The sequence below is a fragment of the Anarrhichthys ocellatus genome, unplaced genomic scaffold (assembly GCF_004355925.1).
Source record: "Anarrhichthys ocellatus isolate YVR2014 unplaced genomic scaffold, GSC_Weel_1.0 scaffold131, whole genome shotgun sequence".
NCBI classification, from domain to species: Eukaryota; Metazoa; Chordata; class Actinopteri; order Perciformes; family Anarhichadidae; genus Anarrhichthys; species Anarrhichthys ocellatus.
This window is the reverse complement of record NW_022280161.1, coordinates 341114-362457: the sequence shown is the minus strand read 5'-3', so window position 1 is coordinate 362457 and position 21344 is coordinate 341114. Positions and strand designations below refer to the sequence as shown.

General features: G+C 40.7%; 2 protein-coding genes across 3 annotated transcripts; both read left to right on the top strand.

The window, feature by feature from the left end:
- Positions 1–119: 119 nt before the first annotated feature.
- On the top strand, positions 120–10459 carry fam98a (family with sequence similarity 98 member A). 2 transcript variants are annotated; one of them, XM_031877267.1, is made up of 8 exons: positions 120–155; positions 984–1132; positions 1571–1705; positions 4282–4463; positions 7138–7218; positions 7325–7441; positions 8074–8241; positions 9118–10459. In XM_031877267.1, exons 3-8 carry the CDS (start codon positions 1603–1605, stop codon positions 9787–9789), a joined length of 1323 nt encoding a protein of 440 aa, XP_031733127.1. In that variant the 5' UTR covers positions 120–155; positions 984–1132; positions 1571–1602; the 3' UTR covers positions 9790–10459. The 2 variants fall into 2 exon arrangements, with proteins under 2 accessions (XP_031733127.1, XP_031733125.1); XM_031877265.1 differs by lacking the exon at positions 120–155 and adding an exon at positions 164–291.
- Positions 10460–11605: 1146 nt separating this feature from the next.
- Positions 11606–21246, top strand: LOC116399841 (cleavage and polyadenylation specificity factor subunit 6-like). The gene is made up of 3 exons (XM_031877271.1): positions 11606–11959; positions 19389–19534; positions 19657–21246. Exons 1-3 carry the CDS (start codon positions 11753–11755, stop codon positions 20285–20287), a joined length of 984 nt encoding a protein of 327 aa, XP_031733131.1. The 5' UTR covers positions 11606–11752; the 3' UTR covers positions 20288–21246.
- Positions 21247–21344: the final 98 nt, after the last annotated feature.

Here is a 21344-nt window from a genome sequence, read left to right as displayed (position 1 = left end):
TTAATCGAAATCAATACCAAGGTGTATGATTATATATGAAGAGGAACAAAGGGAAGTAGTATCTTAAAGAAGCAACACATTAGAATACATCGTGGCTCCGGTAGGGGCGCTAGAGCATCGGTAAGCTGTTTACAAGCCGCCAATGAATCCAAAGAGTAAGTAGAAGAAGTTAAACGTGTATCAGCTGAGCTGGCTGATGTGAAAACTATATTTCATTGTACGTGATTTTAGAGCACAACTATAGATTATTGGGATGGAGAATGACATTCTTGTCTCTCTTGAAGATTTAGGGTAAGTTATAAAATACTAAATGTGTCTGCCGCTGTATGAATATGATGTGCGAAAGCTGCCATTCCATTGACCAGCCTTGCCAGTCTTTCTTATTTTAGCCCATTTACGTGACAGGGTAGCTTGCTTTAGCAAAACGGCTAACGTTGACATGCTGTTGTAGCTAACGCTTAGTCTGACGGTTTGTCATCGCTAATGAACGTGCAGTGAACCGTGGCCATCTCTGCGTACGTCCCGGGTATTAATAGACCCACACACTGGTTTTACATGTGCCTGAAGCTGCGTCAGCACAAGCTGTTCCCGTCATGATTGATATGAGGATAGCTCCAACACATTCGTTTCTGTTAACCAGTTCTAGCCCCACTCTCTCTAAAAATACATGATTTATTGTGATTAACCATGTATTATGATTACGCTCAGATATCTTGTAGCCTCTCACAGGTCAGTAAAGGTCTCGAGACAAATCTGTCTCTGCGCAAGTAGGTTTCCCAATAACAGTTAACGACTTGACTAAAGAACCAGTTTTTAAAATGTGGTTTGACTTTAAATGCACTTTGAAAGCGACGTCTCATTGATTAAGTCTTCAGTATGGCTTATCATTATGCTGTACCGATGAGGGAAGCAAATAGGTGTGCCTGTCGGATTACATATGGCTTGATGTGTGTTTTACATGAGCTGTGTGTGTGTTACTGTAGGTACCAAGGCCCTCTGTTGGAGGAAGGAGCTCTGGATCCTGCTGTGAGCAAAGGAGCAGCTTCACCTGAGTTTACTAAGCTTTGTGCATGGATCGTCTCTGAGCTTCGACTCTACTGCAGGCTGGAGGAGAATGTCCATGCCACCAACTGTGAGCCACATTCTATCACCATGAAGTCAAGCTGCTGCTGTATCCCAATTAATAGAACATATTTAATAGTGACAGAAGAGTTGCCCATCAAATGGTTCTACGAGTGTCCATTCATTTTCTTGCTAGCTGAAGGTTGATAATAAAGGCAAAGAAATGAAAAATTTAATATATACACATGTTAAATGACATTATGGTTTTATGGGCAATTAAGCAAGTCATGTTGGATTACTAAGATGTTAACCAATGGTAGAAGTTGCAAATTCAGTAGTAAAGATTCTGTTTGAGGTCTGCCAAGTTGCTGCTAACACATCTATTGTAACTATATTTGAGATTTAACCTGACTATTTTTCTGCCTTGTGACATCATGTTTGGTGTGTGTGTGTGTGTGTGTGTGTGTGTGTGTGTGTGTGTGTGTGTGTCCCCTTCTACCCCTCCCAGGTCCGAGCGAGGCAGAGGCCTTCCAGCTGGAGATGAGCGGCCTGCTGTCAGAGCTCGCCTGTCCTTACTCTGTCCTCACCAGCGGAGACATCACCCAGAGGCTCCTCAACAGGACCGACTGTCTGCTGCTCCTCAGTATGATAACAGCACTTTGCAGCTTTTCAATTCAAAATTATTTTTATTGAAGAAAAAGCATTGGTCCAATAACCCGTGAGGTTAAAGACTTTTGCACTTTAAGTGGACTGTTGTAGGACACCCACCTGTGATTAAGTGTTGCATAGTCATACAGTGTTTCCTCTAGGTTGACTGCTAACTCGATTACACCACACCATATTCCATTCCCAAATTTAACACTTTTTAAAGTTACTTTAAATATTCATGAGTTACTTTTCCAAATAGTTATTGTTATTTTACAAAATCCACAGGAACCCCTCTTCACATCGGCATAAATTAGATCCACTGCACAGAAAGAAAAACATGACTTCTAAGGCTGTTTCTCCTGTTTCTCCTGTTACATCCGTTATTTACCTCTTACAAAGCCAGGGAAATTATGACTGGTGTGTTAACTGCATAACAAATGAATCCAAGCACACAAGGCCTCCTTAAGGCCTTTAAACATTGGGTCTTTTTTTTGTGTGATTTAACTTGCTCATTAATATATTTTTTCGAACTGTTGTTTTTGTCATGAGTGCGACGAAAAAGTGACGTTGAGGTTTCTGAGCTTTCGCACTACTAATAAAGGCATCAATCAACAACGCTGTGCCAAAACGATAAACTATATCTTACCTTTTAACCTTGACAAAGGCAACACATACGAGATCCACTCCTTCCATTTTACAACAAAAGCCCTAGACATATACACTGCATAACTGTTTACCAAAGGGAGCTCACATTCACTCACGCATGTTTCTAAAGGCAAACTTAATACGACAACTTACACTAGCCTAGTTCCGCATTTTCGTGTCATTTATTCCTCATGCCCCCAATGTGTAAAGGCCTTAAGGCTGGAGAAATACTTGTTTTAACCATGTGTCACATTCATTTCTGAGGACGTACACCAACACGGCAAACGGGGAAACACTGGTATATTGTAAATCTTTTTGCTGCATGGGGTATTGACATTGCACCCAGCGACCGCTAGATAGCAGCGGAAGAAGCCTGTTTCAAGGCTCTCACACAGGTGCAAAAATAATAGAATACAAGTGCAATTATTCATAATATGGTAAACATCCACTCTACTAATGTGTCAAAATTAGTAAAAAACTAATTTTCTTCATTTAAAGGCCACACAACAGACATATTCAAGCATTTCCCATTTCTTGTATTGTTTGTTTTAATTATTGTATCGTTTCTGTGTCAGTACCAGTATAGGCTGTTTTCGACCCCACACAGCATTTCGCATTCCAGCTGATGAGATTTGTTCACTTTTCACCTGATGCTTTTGGCTTTGCTTTTAATTACTAGGGTTGTGCCAAAATATCGATAAATGTATCGCAATATATTGTGATATTTCATATCGTGACACGTCTATCGCAATGCATATCGTATCGTGAGGTGTTTGCCATAACACAGCCCTATTAATTACTCTTTTGTGTGCACATGATGGCTGCCTTGCGTATCCTGCGTCCGTTTGGTTATGCACATCCTCACACATTCACACTACGCTTCCGCAAGATGCAATACACACTGACTGGGTCAGGGGTCAACAGGCACGTCGGCAGCGACGACCGTAGTGGAAAGTTTTTCTTCACAGTGACAAACATGCTTGACAAAATAGCATCTTTGATGGCGTTTCCTTTATTATCGTTTACATCATGCAAATTCTGAAATTCTATACAGTCTGAGTTCGCTGGTGTGCCCTCTAGTGGAATCCTCCACTATCACTCGTATTATATAGGAAAGCATGTAAACAATTTCGCTCAGGACGCACCCTATTGTATACGTAAACGTGTGTATATCTCATCCTTACTCTCATTCAGCAGGGTGTAATGCAAAGTGTTGGGATGGCCGGATGCTTAATGTTTCACCATAGAATAGACTTTTCTTACAGCACATAGTCTGACTTGTCAAACATAGGTGTAACGACATTAATGATGTTAATAATGGCTGAAGTCGTGCCAGTTCAATCAGTGTATTGTGCCTACTGCCACACCTAAAACTGGACAGACACTGTTTTAATTAATCCTGTACTTTGCTGTACGGATAAATTGATCAGCGGTGCCCACACTGATCGTGGACACTGAGCATGGGCCAACGTTTGGTCAGCTGGTTTTGTCCATTGACAATTGCAAGTATATTTACTTTTGACAGAAAGAGTGAGTGGAAGCAATTCTGCCATGCACGGAAAGTAAGAAGAAAAAGAGAAATATAAGGAGCTGCAGATAGCTCGAATATGCACACAATATGACCTGTTGTAGCCACAACATGTAAAATACTACTCCGGTAATATTGAAGAAAGCAGTGCTATTAATAATATATCTTTTGACAGCAGACAGATGACCTATAAAAAGTGGATTGTCTGTATGCCTTAACAAACAAAGCTTATTTTTCATAACTCTTAATTACATCTGTGGTGAATTTTCTGTTATTTATTTTTGTATTCTTTTGTGCCAAGGCAAGTTCTTCAGCATATTTCAGATGGTTTTAAATTTGACTTTCTGAAACTTAAGTATCCTGTAATTAGAGATTAACCAGTCACATTTTTATCTCAGCATTTTTGGTGTCCGAGTTGGAGGCGTCGAGGATGATCCTGGTTACAAAGCCTGAAAAGAAAGCCCAGGAGGCAGGCACCCCCATGTTCCAGGAGCTGAAGGGGATCTGCATGTCACTGGGCATGTCTAAGCCTCCAGCCAACATCACCATGTTCCAGTTCTTCAGTGGAATTGAGAAGAAGGTGAGTTTGTCTGGTGACACAGGGATATGATGTGCTCTCACAAGAAAAAGCTGAACAAGGTGAAATCTACATTATAAGTTGTCCATTCTTTTAACTCCTGAAAAACACTTGTGTCCTACCACTGAATCAGTGGCGTTTATTCTACCTTCAAGAGCTGCAAACCCATCACATTTATATGCCTATCTCCGTGGCTGGAGGCACTAAGGTTTTCCGGTTGTTTGTCCATACCGCCGTATGTATTTAGAGATTTGATACGTTCATCCCATTCTAGTGAACACCATATCTCAAGAACTCTTTGAGGGAGTTTCTTCAAATCTGCAACAAACATCCACTTGGACTCAAGGATGAAATAATTAGATTCGATTTCTAAGTTTGGCCCATGTCCTATCTGCTTGGGCGACGCAATCAGCAGAAGTAAAAAGCCTACTTTAGGCAACAAACAAACTACACCACAGTTGCTCGATCTCGAGTAAACACAACAGGGCTGAACAGGCAGACTAGTCAGCGTGATGGCTTTAGTAGTCTCATTCAGCCACTTGTTAGAAACCGCCTTTTTTAAGACGTGTAAAAGCTTGAAAATTCACAAGTGGATTATTAACTGACAGATTTAATATTGTAGAGCAAGGCCTTAAAATCTTAAGCTTGTGATGACTATGTTTCAGGCATCTAAAAAAACCAACACATTGACCTGGAGACAAGGATGTGAATTCATTTCCAGGTTTAAGGACTCATTCCTGCAGTGTTCTACACTAGGGTGTTTAGAAATCTCAATGGTATGATGTTCAGTAGCGTCGTAAATACAGATGCTGCAATTTCTATGATGCTGTACTAGTTTGATAAATTACAGTGCACAGAATGCCCCACCAGATGTTGGTCTGTATGATGTAACATGTGGGCCATCAGGGCCTGCAAGGCCTTCTCTGCTGGCCAAGACAGAATAACAAAGTTATAGCTATTTTATAATTCAATCATTTTTCATAAATACACTACATGTATTATCATTTTTTTTCCCATTATCGTATTTTCTCATTGCACAGCTACTGTCTTCCTCAGTTGCTCTGCTTCCAGTGCAGCTTGTTTTAAGTAGAGCTTTTATCCAATCAGATTTCACCTCTGTATCTCTAGGTAAGAAGAGAGGCCCGAGGCCTTCAGAATTACAAGTGCATCCCTTTGCAGTTTAAGTGAATGGGGACGATATTGTTGATTATCACAGTCTTCAACCAATCAGATCTTTAGTTTAACATGTTGGGGGTATTCTTTGACATGTCAGAGCCTGCTAGCTGGCCTAGCCATACGTAATTGGTCAGTGGGCTAGCGTGACATGTTGGGTGGTGACAATCCCAATATCTGCTACCTCTGTTGAGCGGACATTTTCAGCCCTCAAACGCATTAAAATGTATTCAGGAAATACAACTTGGGAGGCTCAACTGTCTTCACTGGCGTCCATGAATCGAGAAGGACTTCTTACTGGAACTAAAACGTGGGAAAGGAGGATGTACTTTGTCTTTAAATAGTGAACTTATAACATAGAGTTCGCAAAAATGCATTTTTCACAAAATTCAAAATGGCGGACAATTTAAGTAGGCGGAGTTTAGGGGTCTGGGAGGCTTTTTTGTAGAGCTGGTGGAGCTGAACATGTATCAAATTTCAAATAAATCGGACATATTGGCCGAGAGGCGTCGCCGGTTCAACTTGTAGGGGGCGCTAGAGAGCCATTTTGTCATACTTAATTATGGGACCCTTAAAATATCGCTGGCCCCACGTTGTCGGTGCTCGGGCACTAATAATAATAATAATAATAATAATAATAGCAGCAGTGGATGTCAGGCAGGACCACAGTCCATCGGAACCTGTGTGGCGAGAAAGCACAAAGACTCCAGGGAAGAAGCAAAGTTAGTAATGACCATTAATGGGACATGAATTCATGCAGAAGGAGATGAAGAAGAGGAGAGAGGAGCTCAGTGTATCCTAGGAAGTCCCCCGGCAGTCTAAGCCTATAGCAGCATATCTAGGGGCTGATTCAAGGCAAACCTGAGCCAGCCCTAACTATAAGTAATAGTCTGGTGCTCCATTGACTCAATGAACTTTAGGGGCGCATTTCAAAGTGCTTTCCATTTAGAAGTGCTGACATTTTTATGTTTTGTGCTGAAAATAATTTTATTATATTGCTGCATTTTGATCATGTCGTCATTTAAAGTGCTCTGAGCGATCTGCCAGCGATCGCTATTGGCCAGTATTTCTTCTAAATAATTTGATGCGCACACAGCAGGCCTCACCTACGGGTTTTGACGCAACACATCCTGCCGGAACAGCCCGATTGGTTAACATGGGAGTCACCCATGTGAAATTATCATGGACTGTAAATGTACCTATGGATGGACATTCATAACGGATCCCCTTTCATGGGACTTTCTGTCCTCACAGGAAAGGCTTAGTTTGTTTTGAATGTTTTGGCATTACCATGTAATAGTAATACGCAGAAAATATTGTCAACAGGTTCATCCCAAACATACTTTCATGTTCGTCACAGTGTGAGAGGAAATCTAGTTATACACATTTCTGCTTTTGACAGTGGGGTTTAATGTATTGTATCTGCTGTTTGATCTACCTTTTTCAATGTAATTTATGTCAATGTTCATACACATAATACACGCCTGTTGTCCATTTTTCATAGCTGAAAGAAGCCATGAGTAAAGTCCCACCCAATCACGTAGGAGAGCCTTTGATGAAGAAGGCCCTTGGACCTCTGCACTTGGTAAATACTGAAAATCCATCAAGAAATATAATATAACTCAGTAACACTGCATAAGTGAATGACCATAAATAATTTTTCTCTTTTCCTTTTGTTCTCATTTTGCCAGGAAAAAATTGAAGCCATAAACCAAGCACTTGTAAATGAGTATGAAGTGAGAAGAAAAATGTTGTTGAAACGCCTTGATGTGACAGTGCAGTCTTTTGGTTGGTCTGGCAAAGCAAAGGTATGTAAAAAGTTTGAATCTTCCTTAATCTAAAAAGTGCACAATTCACTGATGAAGCACATAAATAGCATTTTAAACAGGGAGTCTTTGTACACGTTGTGTTTACTTTAGCAATACTGCTGAGGAGAGGTGGGACGAGTATTCTCTTGATTACTTGTTTGGTCTATCAAACATAAACAGTGAATCACGCCACCATTTTCGGACCAACAGATTCACAGTATTCTGTAATGTAAGAAATGGAAAAGCATCACAAATATTTCTAACCAATAACTTCAAAGTTCAATCAATTATCAAAATCGTTATTGATTATTTTTTTGTTGATCAATTAATTAACTAATTATTGCCGCTCTAAACTGCCAAAGCAACACTTCTAACTCCTATGTAGACACCAACACTACGTGATTGTCCTCTCGTTATCTGAACAATTGTTCTTGTTCAAATACACACGTCAAACATGATTTGATAAATCTAGTAGCAGTGCTCGTATTGTTTGTTTTTTCATTGTTACTCAAAGCATTGTGTGTTGGCCTGATTTTCTGCAATATGAAACCATGAATTAACTTTTTCATAATACTATGACAGATTGCTGCTTCCAAAATCATTTTAGAATTCTTTTGAATGTTTAATTACAGACGCATGCTGAAAAGTTGGCCAAAGTTTACCAGCCACTACGTTCTGCTCTTGACACCAAAAGTACAATCTCTCTTGCTCACCTTCTTGCTGCTCGACAAGACTTCTCCAAGATCCTACGGACAAGCAGTGGCAAGATAAGAGAGAAGACTGCTTGTGCCATTAATAAGGTAGGTTAAACACAGTGTAAGCGCAACATTTTTTCCATGTTATAGGTTATTCATACACTGTTTTCATCCTGTTTCTCTGTTTATAAGTGATGTGAAGAAGTCCATGTTCTCGTAATTGTTCCATGTCTTCTAAACAAATGTTTATCTATTTGATGTATGCTAAAACAGGCAGGCTAAAGCAGATTTTTGAAGTAGACAATAACCGATTGTGTCAGTCTGTAACACGGACTGACACAGCAAGGTATTAATACACATTTGTTGCTCTAGAAAATGCTTAAAGATGTTTTTTGCCAAAATATGACGTGTTGTTGTTGTTTTTTAATCGGACATATTTGGTTTTAGATAGAAAGTAGAAAAGGTTGAGGGTGTACTTCCAGTGTACATTCATATTTTGGTTTAAAGCCCTTCCCTTAGCCCCTTCGACACAGAGATTCAGCAATACTGCCGTAAAGAAGATCTGCTGTTATCCTGTTTTTTTTCAAACGGGAACCAAACGATAGCGAAACACTGATTTCAGATAGCCGGCATCACAGCAGCAAAAAAGGTGTGACGTTTAAAACACCAGCGTTGGCGTCTAGTTTGACATATAACATGCGTGTCGGGCAGTGACTTCTCCTTTACCGTCCCTGTAATATGCCGGTTGATCTTGTCCTCTGCTTGGAGGGTAAGGAGCTCTGTCACTACCTCCTCTGTCGACTCAGCGGTGGAACAACTCTGTCCCTCCATCCTGCGTCCGTACCTTTTCATAAAGAACAGCGAGGCTCTTAACACATCAAGAAACTTAAGCTCATACAAACAACAACCAAAAGTGGGGTCAAATTTGGGTAGCGGGCTTCCCTTTCAAACGTTTTGTTTTAATGTGTGTTCGTTTTTCAGGTTCTAATGGGCCGAGTACCAGACAGAGGAGGCCGACCCTGTGAGATTGAGGCTCCTCCCCCCGAGATGCCCTCCTGGCAGAAGCGTCAGGATGCTCCCCAAGGCGGAGGACACTATGGTGGGAGTGGGCATGGAGGTGGCAGGGGGGGCTATGATCACCACTCCCAAGGTGGCCGTGGAGGATATGAAAGAGGAGGCGGAGGAGGACATGGAGACAGGGGAGGTAGAGGAGGAGGCGGCAGCAGAGGGGGGAAGGTGCAGGGAGGCTGGGGTGACTGTGTTGGAGGAGGGAGAGGCGGTTACAGCCAGGGCCACTATCAAGATGCTGGAAGTCATCAAGGGGGAGGAGGGAGAGGTGGCTACGGAGGAGGAGGGAACAACCAAGGAGGCTTTCAGGATCCTGGCTACCATGGAGGAGGTGGAGGTGGTTACCATGACAATTACCAACAAGATGGAGGCTGGCATCAGGAGAGAGGAGGGGGTCGAGGAAGTCGTGGGGGCAGGGGAAGAGGAGGCCGAGGAGGAGGAGGAGAAGGAGGACGAGGAGGAGGATGGGGAGGGAGAGGGGGGCAGAATTTTAATCAAGGAGGACAGTTTGAACAGTTCTTCCAACATGGCGGGCAGCACTACAGCCAAGCTGGCTTTAATCAAGGCAGACACTACACTAGTTGAAGACACAGTGAGGGGCATTGCAGCAGAGTCCACTCAAAGATGGACTCCATATCATATGTGAACATATTTGAAATGCCTTATCATCCAATTTACAATTTTCAGCACGGTTAAAAGTTGACGAACATGTTTGAGGATGTAGGAGATCCACACAGATACTGTAGACACTCAGTACGGGCTGTTTTGGATTTATTGTTTTACTACAGAGGGCAGTTTTATTGTAGTCCTTTGTGTTTTCATGATGGTGTGTTGTTGTTTTTCTCTGCCTCCTCAACACAAGTATTCAAGCCAACAGCTCTTCTATAGATGGTTACTTGATTAGTTGGACTCTGCTGTTTTGATCTCACCTTGACACTTAATTAGCCTTATATTGGACATGTTTTTGAAAGACAGGATTGCGTCCTAAGATTTCAGTGTTGGTGCGCCTACTGTATATGTGACATTAGAAGTGCACTCCTGAAATCCTTAATAGTTTCATTGAATTTGACGATTACTTGAAAACAACTTCATCTTTCCAGTCTTCATTTTGTTTCAGTAGGTTTGACTGGAATCTCCTTTGTTACTTATTTAACATGTCATCTTTTACTGCTCATGGAAGATTGTGTGCATACAAATATGGATGTTGGAAGGTTTGCATGGGTGTGTGAATGAGCAATAAAATCTGAAATGAGAACATTGTCACTTTTCATTCAATGGTCTGGTTATCTAAGTCGAGGAACTGTAAAACCATATGAGAAATAGTTTTCTCCAGACAACTTATTTATGTTTTCACTACAAAAGATCTGTCCAGGGAAAAAAATATAACGCAGGACAAAAAAGTTTATACGTACTAGTAATTGCATTCAATATATCAATTAAAAAGTCATCATTGAGTAAATCAAGAGGGAACTTGAATAACTTTCGTTTTGAATTAGTGGGCTTCTGTTTGTATGAATATTCTTGTCCAAGGACATTTGAAATAATATATGCCGTAAATATTATACAAATTAATTTTCCCCGGGATCTGAATTAATCTTTTAGATTATTAAAAGCAGTTTCAATATATAATAGAACACAGCTGTATTTACACTCGCGCTGAGGTGTTTATACTCTATGTATGCCCTGCATTATTCTCCGAAACGCCAGAGGGCGTACATACAAAATGAATTGTAAAGGATATAAAAGACATCGAGTGCAACTCAATTGATATACCAAATTGGGCCTAAATTGGGCCTAGGACTCACGGACTCGCAGATTTTCAGGCGCGCTACCGCAAAATCTTTGAGAGTTCTGTCCCACTGTCAAATTGAGTTTTGAGGGCTCTCTGTCAGACATTTTGAGCCCTTTATGAACCCTTTCCGTAAATCTGCATTTCTGCAGACTTTGCCCAAGGGAATTACCCACAATTCATAGCAATGTGCCGTTAAACACGGGGTACCAAGTGGAAGCAGGAGACATACAAAAAGGTAAACAAAGGACAGCAGAGGTGTGTTCAGCCTGTCATTAAGTTTACTCAGAAACATTAAAGATGGAACAAAAACACATGAAAGCTGAAGAATGGAAGCAGAGACTATAACAGATGTATTCATCAAACATTTTATTTGGTCATTGAAGCTGTTTTGATAAAAATCGAGTAAATTGATTATTTGAAATTATCTCATCTTGTGAAGAAAAAGCCTGGAATATGTTCAAATCAGGTAGTACAAAATATATAATAAACACAATTGTACATATTTTTTGTCGTTGGTCACGTTGGCAGAGGGATTGGGCATTTTAGACCTTCTGAATTGATTACTCCGGAAGTTGTCATGTGTTACTGTTATATTTCCGGTGGCAGCCACAGTCGGCGCTGATCGTGGAACCAAACCTGAACCAGACCCGAAACTGTGTGCAAAGAAATAGCACATTTGACAGGATACCGTTTTCGCTTCAATTTTGTTTCTTTAGTCTGCGAGACAGGACATTGCATGTCCTCGTCAACACGAACATGTACTGCCCAGGAAACGCTACACCTGGTCACGGACCTCCGCCGTTCGGACCTCAACCACCCCATGGCCCTCCGTTCAGACCCCGAGGGCCCTGTGGTGTTCCTCCTCCGGGACATTTGCCACCTGCACCTTGCGGACCATTTTCGGCCTCAGCACCGGAGAGCCATTTTCTCCACAACAGGCTACCGAGAGAGCATTTCATCAGTGTACGTACCCAACAGGCTAATAACGCTAGCTCAGTTAGCTAGCTACATAATAGTTATGCTAGCACATAGACCACCATGAGAAGCAGCTACAAATGTATGTATCTGACTTTGTATAATAATAAGTAGGGCCACCTGAGTACACAGCATGATATCTTCTTGTGTAAATGTATCGTCCCAAACGGGTTCCCTACCATGTCTCACATTTTAGGGACAAATATGACGCGAGTCAAATGACCCGCGAAGGTAACTGAAATCTTGCTTTACTGTCCTCGTGTATAAAGTTATGGTATTTACCCGTAAAGCGTTGCCAACATATGCCTAATAATACGCCGATCTAATACATATCTAAGTTAAACATTCCAAGCTTTATGTCTGGTATCTTCAGATGTTGGTATAAGACACTTACAAAGCTGGTAGCCTATGTCTGAACTCAAGCCTTCTACTGTAATTACACTAGTGCAGGGTACTGATGACCACAGCATATACTTCAGAAGCTGCATGTCCACAGAGGATATGGTGCAGGAACAGGTGCAAGAAGACTGCTTTAGTTTAGCCCTATACTGTACATTTCTGCTTCCGATCAGTCTCTACCTAGGCAGAGGTAGGGTAACCTCTAGCATTATACTGGGTAGAAGATCATTCCTGACATTACAATATGCAGGCAAAAGAAAAATCAGCTAGTCAGTAAAATCTTGCATCAGGTTTCATTATTGCTCATGAAACCTGTAATACAAGAAAGGGATCATGTGACTTACAAAGTTGTCATCACAAAAGTACCCTAAAGGCTGTGTTTGGTTTTGTGGCTCAGTGATTATGATAGTGGCTCAGTGATTATGATAGTAGCTGTTCTGGTGACCCTAGTTTTTTTTAAACACAGAACAGCTTTATGTTGGAAGTGTTTTACATAATTAGATGTTATGGTTGTAATAAGGTAACATGTTTGATTTATTGGCATATGCTCCATCTGAATTACTGTTTGGTCAATCTGAAAGTAGCGAAAAGCTCCTCTATGACATTTGGATTAAATCATGTGGGCATATGATTTGTTTGGGACTTTCTGAGCATACTTTTCGACCATACCCTCTCTAAATGCCATAACTACATTCAAGGGCAAAGAGCCCACTTCTATGTGACTCACTTCAAGATTTCTCATCATGGCAGAATGCAGTTTAGAACATTAGTACATAATAAAATAATGCAGAGAGCCCATGATTGACACAAAATACAATCTAACCAACTCAACCTTGTATGATAAGAGTGGCTGAAAGTGTCATGCTATAAGTAACACAGTAGAGCTCTGCAGCGATGGCGTCATTTTGTAGGACAACTACGGAAGTTGGCGCCGCACTGGTTCCCTCGACAAAAAGCCAATGGGATTTTCCCTATGGCTTTTCGGATTAGTGCAGAAAAAAAATGTATGATACTTAAACGTTTACTTAAACTCCATTTTTATGATTTTTAAGTGTGACTAGTCAGCAGAAGTTAAAAGCTAATGGTAAGCTATAAATTAGCTAGCCTACACCACGAAGCTAAAGTGTTCAAGTGATGACGTTTGGTAGTCTCATTTAGCCATTTGTTAGTCTCCTTAAGCTTCAAAATTCACAAGTGGGCAATTTTTCTGATGCATTTTTTAACTTAAAACAAAATGTTAAAATCTCTCAAGCTTGTTTTAACCACAGACCTTATTTCAGGCATCTCACCAAAAACCCATTCAAAAAACCCATCGACTTTGTGACGAGGGAACCGTAAGTGTAAAAATGATTACTCATTTTCGTGTTATAGGACTTATTCCTGCAGCACTGTATAGCTACTTACAAAGCGTACATTTAAAACTGTAGCTATAAAGCTCAATAGTGTTGGCAGCAGCCACAACTGAATTTTGGTCCACACACCATTTCTTATGCATCCTGGATGCTCTCTATGGACTTCCAAATTTTCTGACAGGTCATTTCAATGGCATGATGACACAGTGCGGTCAACTTTGTCACAGTCAGGATCAGCCACTTCCATTGGCTACAGTGGACCTGGCAGTACCATAAACCTGGTTTACATTGAAATGGGTAAGTCGGCTGATTTTTGTTCCTTTTTTTTATAGAAAAATAGACTAGGTTGTTTGCGAGCCGTGCTTTTTCCTAGCCAGATATTATACAGGTTTAAACATCTATGCAACTTAAAGGACTCTAGACTAAAGAGCAATTTTAATTTGAGTGGTTATAACTTTTTTAATATGACTATTATAACATTAAGTTGACCCTTATATTTTCTGTCACTTATGTCCTAAAAATTATATTGTGATACAGTTGTGTGAAAAAGTGTTTGCCCCCTTCCTGATTTCTTAATTTTTTGCATGTTTGTCACACTTAAATGTTTCAGATCATCAAACAAATTTAAATATTAGACAAAGATAACACAAGTAAACACAAAATGCAGTTTTTAAATGAAGTTTTTATAATTAAGGGGGAAAAAACATCCAAACCTACATGGCCCTGTGTGAAAAAGTGATTGCCCCCTAAACCTAATAACTGGTTGGGCCACCCTTAGCAGCAACAACTGCAATCAAGTGTTTGCGATAACTGGCAATGAGTCTTTTACAGCGCTGTAGAGGAATTTTGGCCCACTCATCTTTGCAGAATTGTTGTAATTCAGCCACATTGGAGGGTTTTCAAGCATGAACTGCCTTTTTAAGGTCATGCCACAGCATCTCAATCGGATTCAGGTCGGGACATTGACTAGGCCACTCAAGTCTTCATTTTGTTTTTCTTAAGCCATTCAGAGGTGGACTTGCTGGTGTGTTTTGGATCATTGTCCTGCTGCAGAACCCAAGTGCGCTTCAGCTTGAGGTCACGAACAAATGGCCGGACTTTCTCCTTCAGGATTTGTTGGTAGACAGCAGAATTCATGGTTCCATTTACCAAAGCAAGTCTTCCAGGTCCTGAAGCAGCAAAACAGCCACCACCACCATATTTTACTGTTGGTATGATGTCTGAAATGCCGTGTTACTTTTATGCCAGTTGTAATGGGACATACACCTTCCAAAAAGTTCAACTTTTGTCTCGTCAGTCCACAGAGTATTTTCCCAAAAGTCTTGGGGATCATCAAGATGTTTTCTGGCAAAACTGAGACGAGCCTTTATGTTCTTTTTGCTCAGCAGTGGTTTTCGTCTTGGAACTCTGCCATGCAGGCCATTTTTGCCCAGTCTCTTTCTTATGGTGGAGTCATGAACACTGACCTTAATTGAGGCAAGTGAGGCCCGCAGTTCTTTGGATGTTGTTCTGGGGTCTTTTGTGACCTCTTGGATGAGTCGTCGCTGCGCTCTTGGGGTAATTTTGGTCGGCCGGCCACTCCTGGGAAGGTTCACCACTGTTCCATGTTTTTGCCATTTGTGGATAATGGCTCTCACTGTGGTTCGCTGGAGTCCCAAAGCTTTAGAAATGGCTTTGTAACCTTTTCCAGACTGATAGATCTCAATTGCTTTGTTTCTCATTTGTTCCTGAATTTCTTTGGATTGCAGCATGATGTCTAGCTTTTGAGGATCTTTTGGTCTACCTCACTTTGTCAGGCAGGTCCTATTTAAGTGATTTCTTGATTGAGAACAGGTGTGGCAGTAATCAGGCCTGGGTGTGGCTAGAGAAATTGAACTCGGCTTTCCAAAGATGTGGTAAACCACAGTTAATTTATGTTTTAACGGGGGGGGCAATCACTTTTTCACACAGGGCCATGTAGGTTTGGATTTTTTTTTTCCCTTAATAATAAAAACCTTCATTTAAAAACTGCATTTTGTGTTTACTTGTGTTATCTTTGTCTAATATTTAAATTTGTTTGATGATCTGAAACAGTTAAGTGTGACAAACATGCAAAAAAAATAAATCAGGAAGGGGGCAAACACTTTTTCACACAACTGTAGATGTATATTTGTATCAGTCTTATATGTGATCAATAATCTGTATGTCCTTTACATTGATTCCCATATTTTGCAGTCAAAAATATAAAGGAATCGAGGATTGGCAGAGCCATTGGACCTGGTAGAAAAGTGCATCATTGGTCTATAGCTGGAAAAGAAGAAGAAAGTACACTACTGCTTTACTGTGATTTGGAATGTACCTCATTTGTACTTTGGATGAAAGCATGTGCCAAATGAGTTAAACTGCTACATTAACATTCAGGTATCATTGAAAGTTTCATCAAAAGGAAATACTACAAGTGAAGGTATTCAAAATGATGCGGTTCTTGTGTAAGCTTACCTAAAGGGATACTATGCTGGAATTGTTTGCTCCTCTCCCTGACTCAGCAACACCAGAAGTGCGCGTCCCCCACTGTGGTGGCCAGAACACAGCCCAGTGTACCACCTGCACACCACATGCTGCAGCCAATCCCCAAGTCATTCTTGTTTTGGAACAAGCTTTGTCTCCTTGGCATTTCGCCTTGCTATAGTAAAAAAAAGTTTTGAAGCTGTGTCCACAATTTTCGTAACTTCCGCTTGGATGCGTGCACGTGTGGGGGGCAGGGTCTCTGCCGATACACACCACCACACACTTTTAGTGGGCTATAATTGAGAGGGATTACTTATGTATGAGTCTATACATTGTTCTTTAGGAAAATCCTGCATTGTAGCCAGTAACATGACCTTTTGCTAGCAGTAGAAGTTATTGAAGAGAGGGGCAAAAACCCTTTCTGAGCTAGTGAGCTTGCTAACTTTCTCTCAATAAGCTATAATAGCTGAGTGGACTCTCCAGCTCTCCTTTCCCTCAAAGGTGGTCGTGTCTAGATGGTAACCCTCGATGGTTGAGGCTAGGCATCAACCTCGGATGGTTATGGTTGGGGAAAGGTCGTCGGGCGGCTAGTCTTGTGAAAGTTTTCGCAAATATAGGTGAACAATTTAGACAAGGCCCTCAAAGGTCAGCACTGTCAAGACAACTTGGTTTTGGTCAATGTAGCAAGTTTCTATCAGATTTCACCAAAGTTTGACTCAATGTGAACAAAATCCCACCATTTTACATTGTTGTGTGACCTTGCCTGAAAGATGGTGATCTGTCAGTCCTTTGTTCCAACACTTGGTCCAGAGTGAAATATTTGGGCAACTATTGGCTGGATGGACAGACAGACATCCTTTCAGCACCGGGCCACTAGTGTGGCTGAAGTATTGATGTCTTGTTTTAATATCAACTTCAACTGAAGTCAGTTATCAAGTAGAATTAGAGATATAAAGATCAAAGCACTGTATGAAATGTTGATCAAATACATTTAGAGACAGTAACTGCAGATGAAATCATTTTACCACTTGACACTTCCATATGTCTTGTATACTTTATATGGATTGTATAATTTATTTCATTTACGCTGTGTATCAACCTTTTGATAATGTCTTTTTGTTACCATGTTTTGTTCACAAAGGGAATTCAACAGTGTTTGTACAAAATATATCAGAAAGTTGTAACGGAGACCCGTTTGCTGTCTTTCTTTAAGCTGGTTCATTTTGCTTTTGTCTGGTCCCATGGTCTCAGCACGGGCAGCATGCTACACATTGTACTACTACTACCATTCTACAACACTTACAATAGGCTATAGTGTACTATAAATTACAAGTATCCCTTATGCTATGATATTGAAAATACAAAATAAGGGCAATAATTAAAAAACGTAATTAAAAAAAGATTCTGACAAAGTCCTGATCCTTGAAGCTTCTTCTCCTGTAAAGGTGTAGCATGAGCTAGTCCAGTGGTTCTCAAATTTTTTCTGTCGCGCCCCACTTTGGAGGAAGAAAAATGTTCATGCCCCACCGCCCCAACAGAATTGTAACAAAATGGTCTGTTGAATTTTTATTTAAATAACATTTTGTGACTCCTCTGTCTGTGCTTTTTCAAATAATAGAATAAAGAAAATTGCAATCACCTTTAAGTAAACCAGATTGCTCCATCAGACAAAAACTAATAAAATGTGCAATCACTTTGTTAGAACAATGCAAATAAAGTTATATCTGTGCAAAAAAGAACTACAATTTGGCAAAAAATAGCTTATTGCAATTGGCTGCAATTAACCTGTTTTGCACTAAACATCTTTTCAAGATAACAATAAAGTGCAACCTGTGAAAAACTAAAAACAAGTTCAAATATTTGGCTATAAAGAGTTTTACACTGCATTTTGCTTGCGGTATTCATCAAGTTTCCTCTGAAAGAACTCCAGTGGCTTATTGACGTGAGTGGGCTGTAATGTCTTCAAGTGTCTTTTTAATTTGTTGGGTTTCATACTATCCGCAGCTAGAGTTTTCAGACATAAAACACAGACTGGTCTCTCCTCATCTCCTACCGCGTTCACTGTGAAACCCAGAGCAAGATAGGCGTCAACATATTTTCTTCTTGGCTGCTTGCTGTTAGTCTCGGATGCATCGCTTGCGGTTGCTTTTCTGTTCCCGCCTGCCAAATGTCTCTTCATTTTGAACACTAAGCCACACATGTGAGTCACCAAGGATCATGGCCGTCGCGCATGCGCAAGCGTAACCTGTTAACGGCGTAACGTAAACATTTACACGAAAGTACAGGCATTTCGCCATGTATTTATTAATTACTTAAAAAAATAAATAAATAAATAATTTCCCCCTGCGCCACACCTGTAATACCACCGCGCCCCACTAGAGGGGCACACCCCACAGTTTGAGAACCACTGAGCTAGTCCATTAAAGCAGGACACACATCCCACATTTGTTTATTAGTCGCATACTCGCACTCTGTCCTGTCGGACACTCTGAAGCCGTCGGACCGATTTTCTGTGGCTCTTCGCATTTTCCAGACTTTTTGAGCTCCTTATCGAGATATCCTGTGATGGAAATTGTAACAGTAATTATTGGCTGCTTAGCAGATGATTCATGCCCTGATCTTGCTTTTGTTTCTTTGTAATCTCTTCCAAAAATATCTTGAATAACCCAATACAATGTCACATTATTTTTTTAAATAAAAGCTTATTTAAGATTATTTACAGATTTCCCACATTCAAACATAAAAAAGTAAACCAGTTTTCCTGGTTTGAAGTAATACTGTCAAGTTTGCAGTTTATTCCTTTGTAGATCAATAAACTGCAAACTTGACAGTATTACTTGGTCATGTAGGTCAGCATAAAAGCAGTGATCCTCATGTCCAGATTATTCCGTAGTCTACACTAAACTCAATTGTTGCTGATCATTAGGAAATGCCTATTTCATTTCAGGTGTTCACCAATGTTAATTATTTCAGGTGCTGTTGATTTTCTGTCTGTTGAGCATGTCATTTGCTGATCTCCCAGGGAAATTGTAAAAATCGTACTGTACACTGTAATAACCACAGATCCAAACAGTTTTTAGTGTACACTTTCTACTTAAAGATATGTACATGTGAAACTGTCCGTTTTCTATTTATTTTTTATAATTTGTCGTTATAACATGAATTCTGAAAACTCTCAGCCCCACTGTAGCAGCTTCTCCATAGATCGTAGTACAGTGAATGCTTTGGGAGGCAGCCAGCAGATCGTCCCTCCTGTACAACCACATCACGTTCAAGTCCCACAGTGGAATCCCACTCCTGTGGAACATCACACTCCAGACAGCAGGTATATGTGTGCTAAGGTTGATTCCATATTTTGTGTAAGTCTAAGCAGGAAGAGCTGCAATAATGTTTTAATGTATATTTTGAGTTTGCTGTCATTTGAAGCACATGCATGCTGCTTTTCAGTGAGCGGGCTGGTGAGGAATTCCTGAGATGCATCGCAGCCAACAAGCCTCTCCCAGACTATCTCAAAGGGAACATGGCATACAACCTGGCTGACGCATTTAAGTCGGCTAATATCCTGAAAGACATCCTTAAATCTGACCCCAAGTTCCAGAAGCATGCGACCAGGAGCAAAAGCCGTAGTCGAAGCCGCGGCAAATCTCAAGCAAAGAGTCGTGCACGAAGCAAAAGCCGAGGTAGAGCAAGGAGCAAAAGCCGTGTACGGGGCAAGAGCAGGGCGAGAAGCAAGAGCAGGGCTCGCAGTAGAAGCCAGAGCCGAAGCAAGAAGAAGAGTCATGTGCGGAGCAAGAGCCGGGTCAGGAGGCCCAGGTCACGAAGTAGCAGTGGTGAAAAGAGTCATGGCAAAGAGGCAAAGAGAAAGAGGAGCCACAGCGGTAGTGTTGTCAGCAATCATAATCTGACAGGGAATAGCCTGTTGGAAGGACTGAAGCTGGTCATGAACAGCAAAGAGCTGGAAGAGCGGTTGCCCACCCTCAAAGATGCCATCCTCACTATTCAGGTAGAGCTCATCTTTCATTCTCCAAAATGTCTTGTTTCAGTTTGTTATCCTAAAACTATGGTTCAGGACCACTAGCATGTATAAGCCATACACAAAAATATATATAGTGTTTCTATTAAGATAATATATCGGTACAAGATGGATTCTTTATTTACCTTTTCCAAGGACTTTATTGCTACATTAAATTAACTCGAGACCTCCTTGATGTAACTTGATTACATAGATCAAAAACCTGCTGACTTCCAAAGATCAATACTGTTTTTAATGGCTGGGTGTTGACATACCGTTCGGTATACCGCGCATCACTACATGTAACTCTGCAACCTCCATTAACTTAAGCTGTTAGCTTCATTGTTTAGCCAAGCAGGACTGTGCTGCCCACCGGTGGCTAATCGCTAACTTTAACTGACTTCTTACAATTTCAACATTGATATATTGTAATGTAGCATTATCAGGGGAAAAGGGTGCGTCCCCTGGACACGTCGGTAGAGTTTACTGCGTCCTTTCAGTTTTAAGGTGCTGTTAGTCTGGTGCAGTACCTTCGGTGACCATACTGAAGAAAAGCAAGTAGTCACGTTTTCAGAATATCACTTGGTACCAAAGTATGGGTTTTCGTGACATCCCTAGTTGTCTGCATCAACAGCTGCAGCAGAAATCAGCCTCTTAAACGTCTCAGCCAATACCTATATCAATAGTCATGAAGGATATACTTTTAACCATTTATGATTAATTGTGAGAGCAGTATGTTGCTCGTCCACATGCACACATGTTTAAGTTGAGTGTGATTTATAAATAGAAATGTTTTTGTTGTAGGCCCCAGATTTTTAGGTAGAGGACCAAATATTTTATCACCCCAAAAAAGTGTTTATTTTGTAAGTGACTATAAAATCTTATAAATTCCTCTAATATAAGTTGTTTGTAGAAAAACTGGATCCTCCCAGCTAATCTTGTGCACTGCACAAGAGGAGGGTGCCAACATTACATACAGTGGGTACGGAAAGTATTCAGACCCCTTTAAATTTTTCACTCTTTGTTTCATTGCAGCCATTTGCTAAAATCAAAAAAGTTCATTTTATTTCTCATTAATAGAGTTTGCCAAAAAACACATGAAGGACTCCCAGACTATGAGAAA

What these genes read in the sequence shown, in the direction of transcription:
- LOC116399841 (XM_031877271.1), top strand. Translation starts at nt 11,753, where the DNA reads ATGTACTGCCCAGGAAACGCTACACCTGGTCACGGACCTCCGCCGTTC. An exon ending in CGAGAGAGCATTTCATCAGT is followed by an intron (nt 11,960 to 19,388) that starts GTACGTACCCAA and finishes GAAAACTCTCAG; the next exon opens with CCCCACTGTAGCAGCTTCTC. An exon ending in CATCACACTCCAGACAGCAG is followed by an intron (nt 19,535 to 19,656) that starts GTATATGTGTGC and finishes GCTGCTTTTCAG; the next exon opens with TGAGCGGGCTGGTGAGGAAT.
- fam98a (XM_031877265.1), top strand. Translation starts at nt 254, where the DNA reads ATGGAGAATGACATTCTTGTCTCTCTTGAAGATTTAGG. An exon ending in GAATGTCCATGCCACCAACT is followed by an intron (nt 1,133 to 1,570) that starts GTGAGCCACATT and finishes TACCCCTCCCAG; the next exon opens with GTCCGAGCGAGGCAGAGGCC. An exon ending in GTTGGTCTGGCAAAGCAAAG is followed by an intron (nt 7,442 to 8,073) that starts GTATGTAAAAAG and finishes GTTTAATTACAG; the next exon opens with ACGCATGCTGAAAAGTTGGC.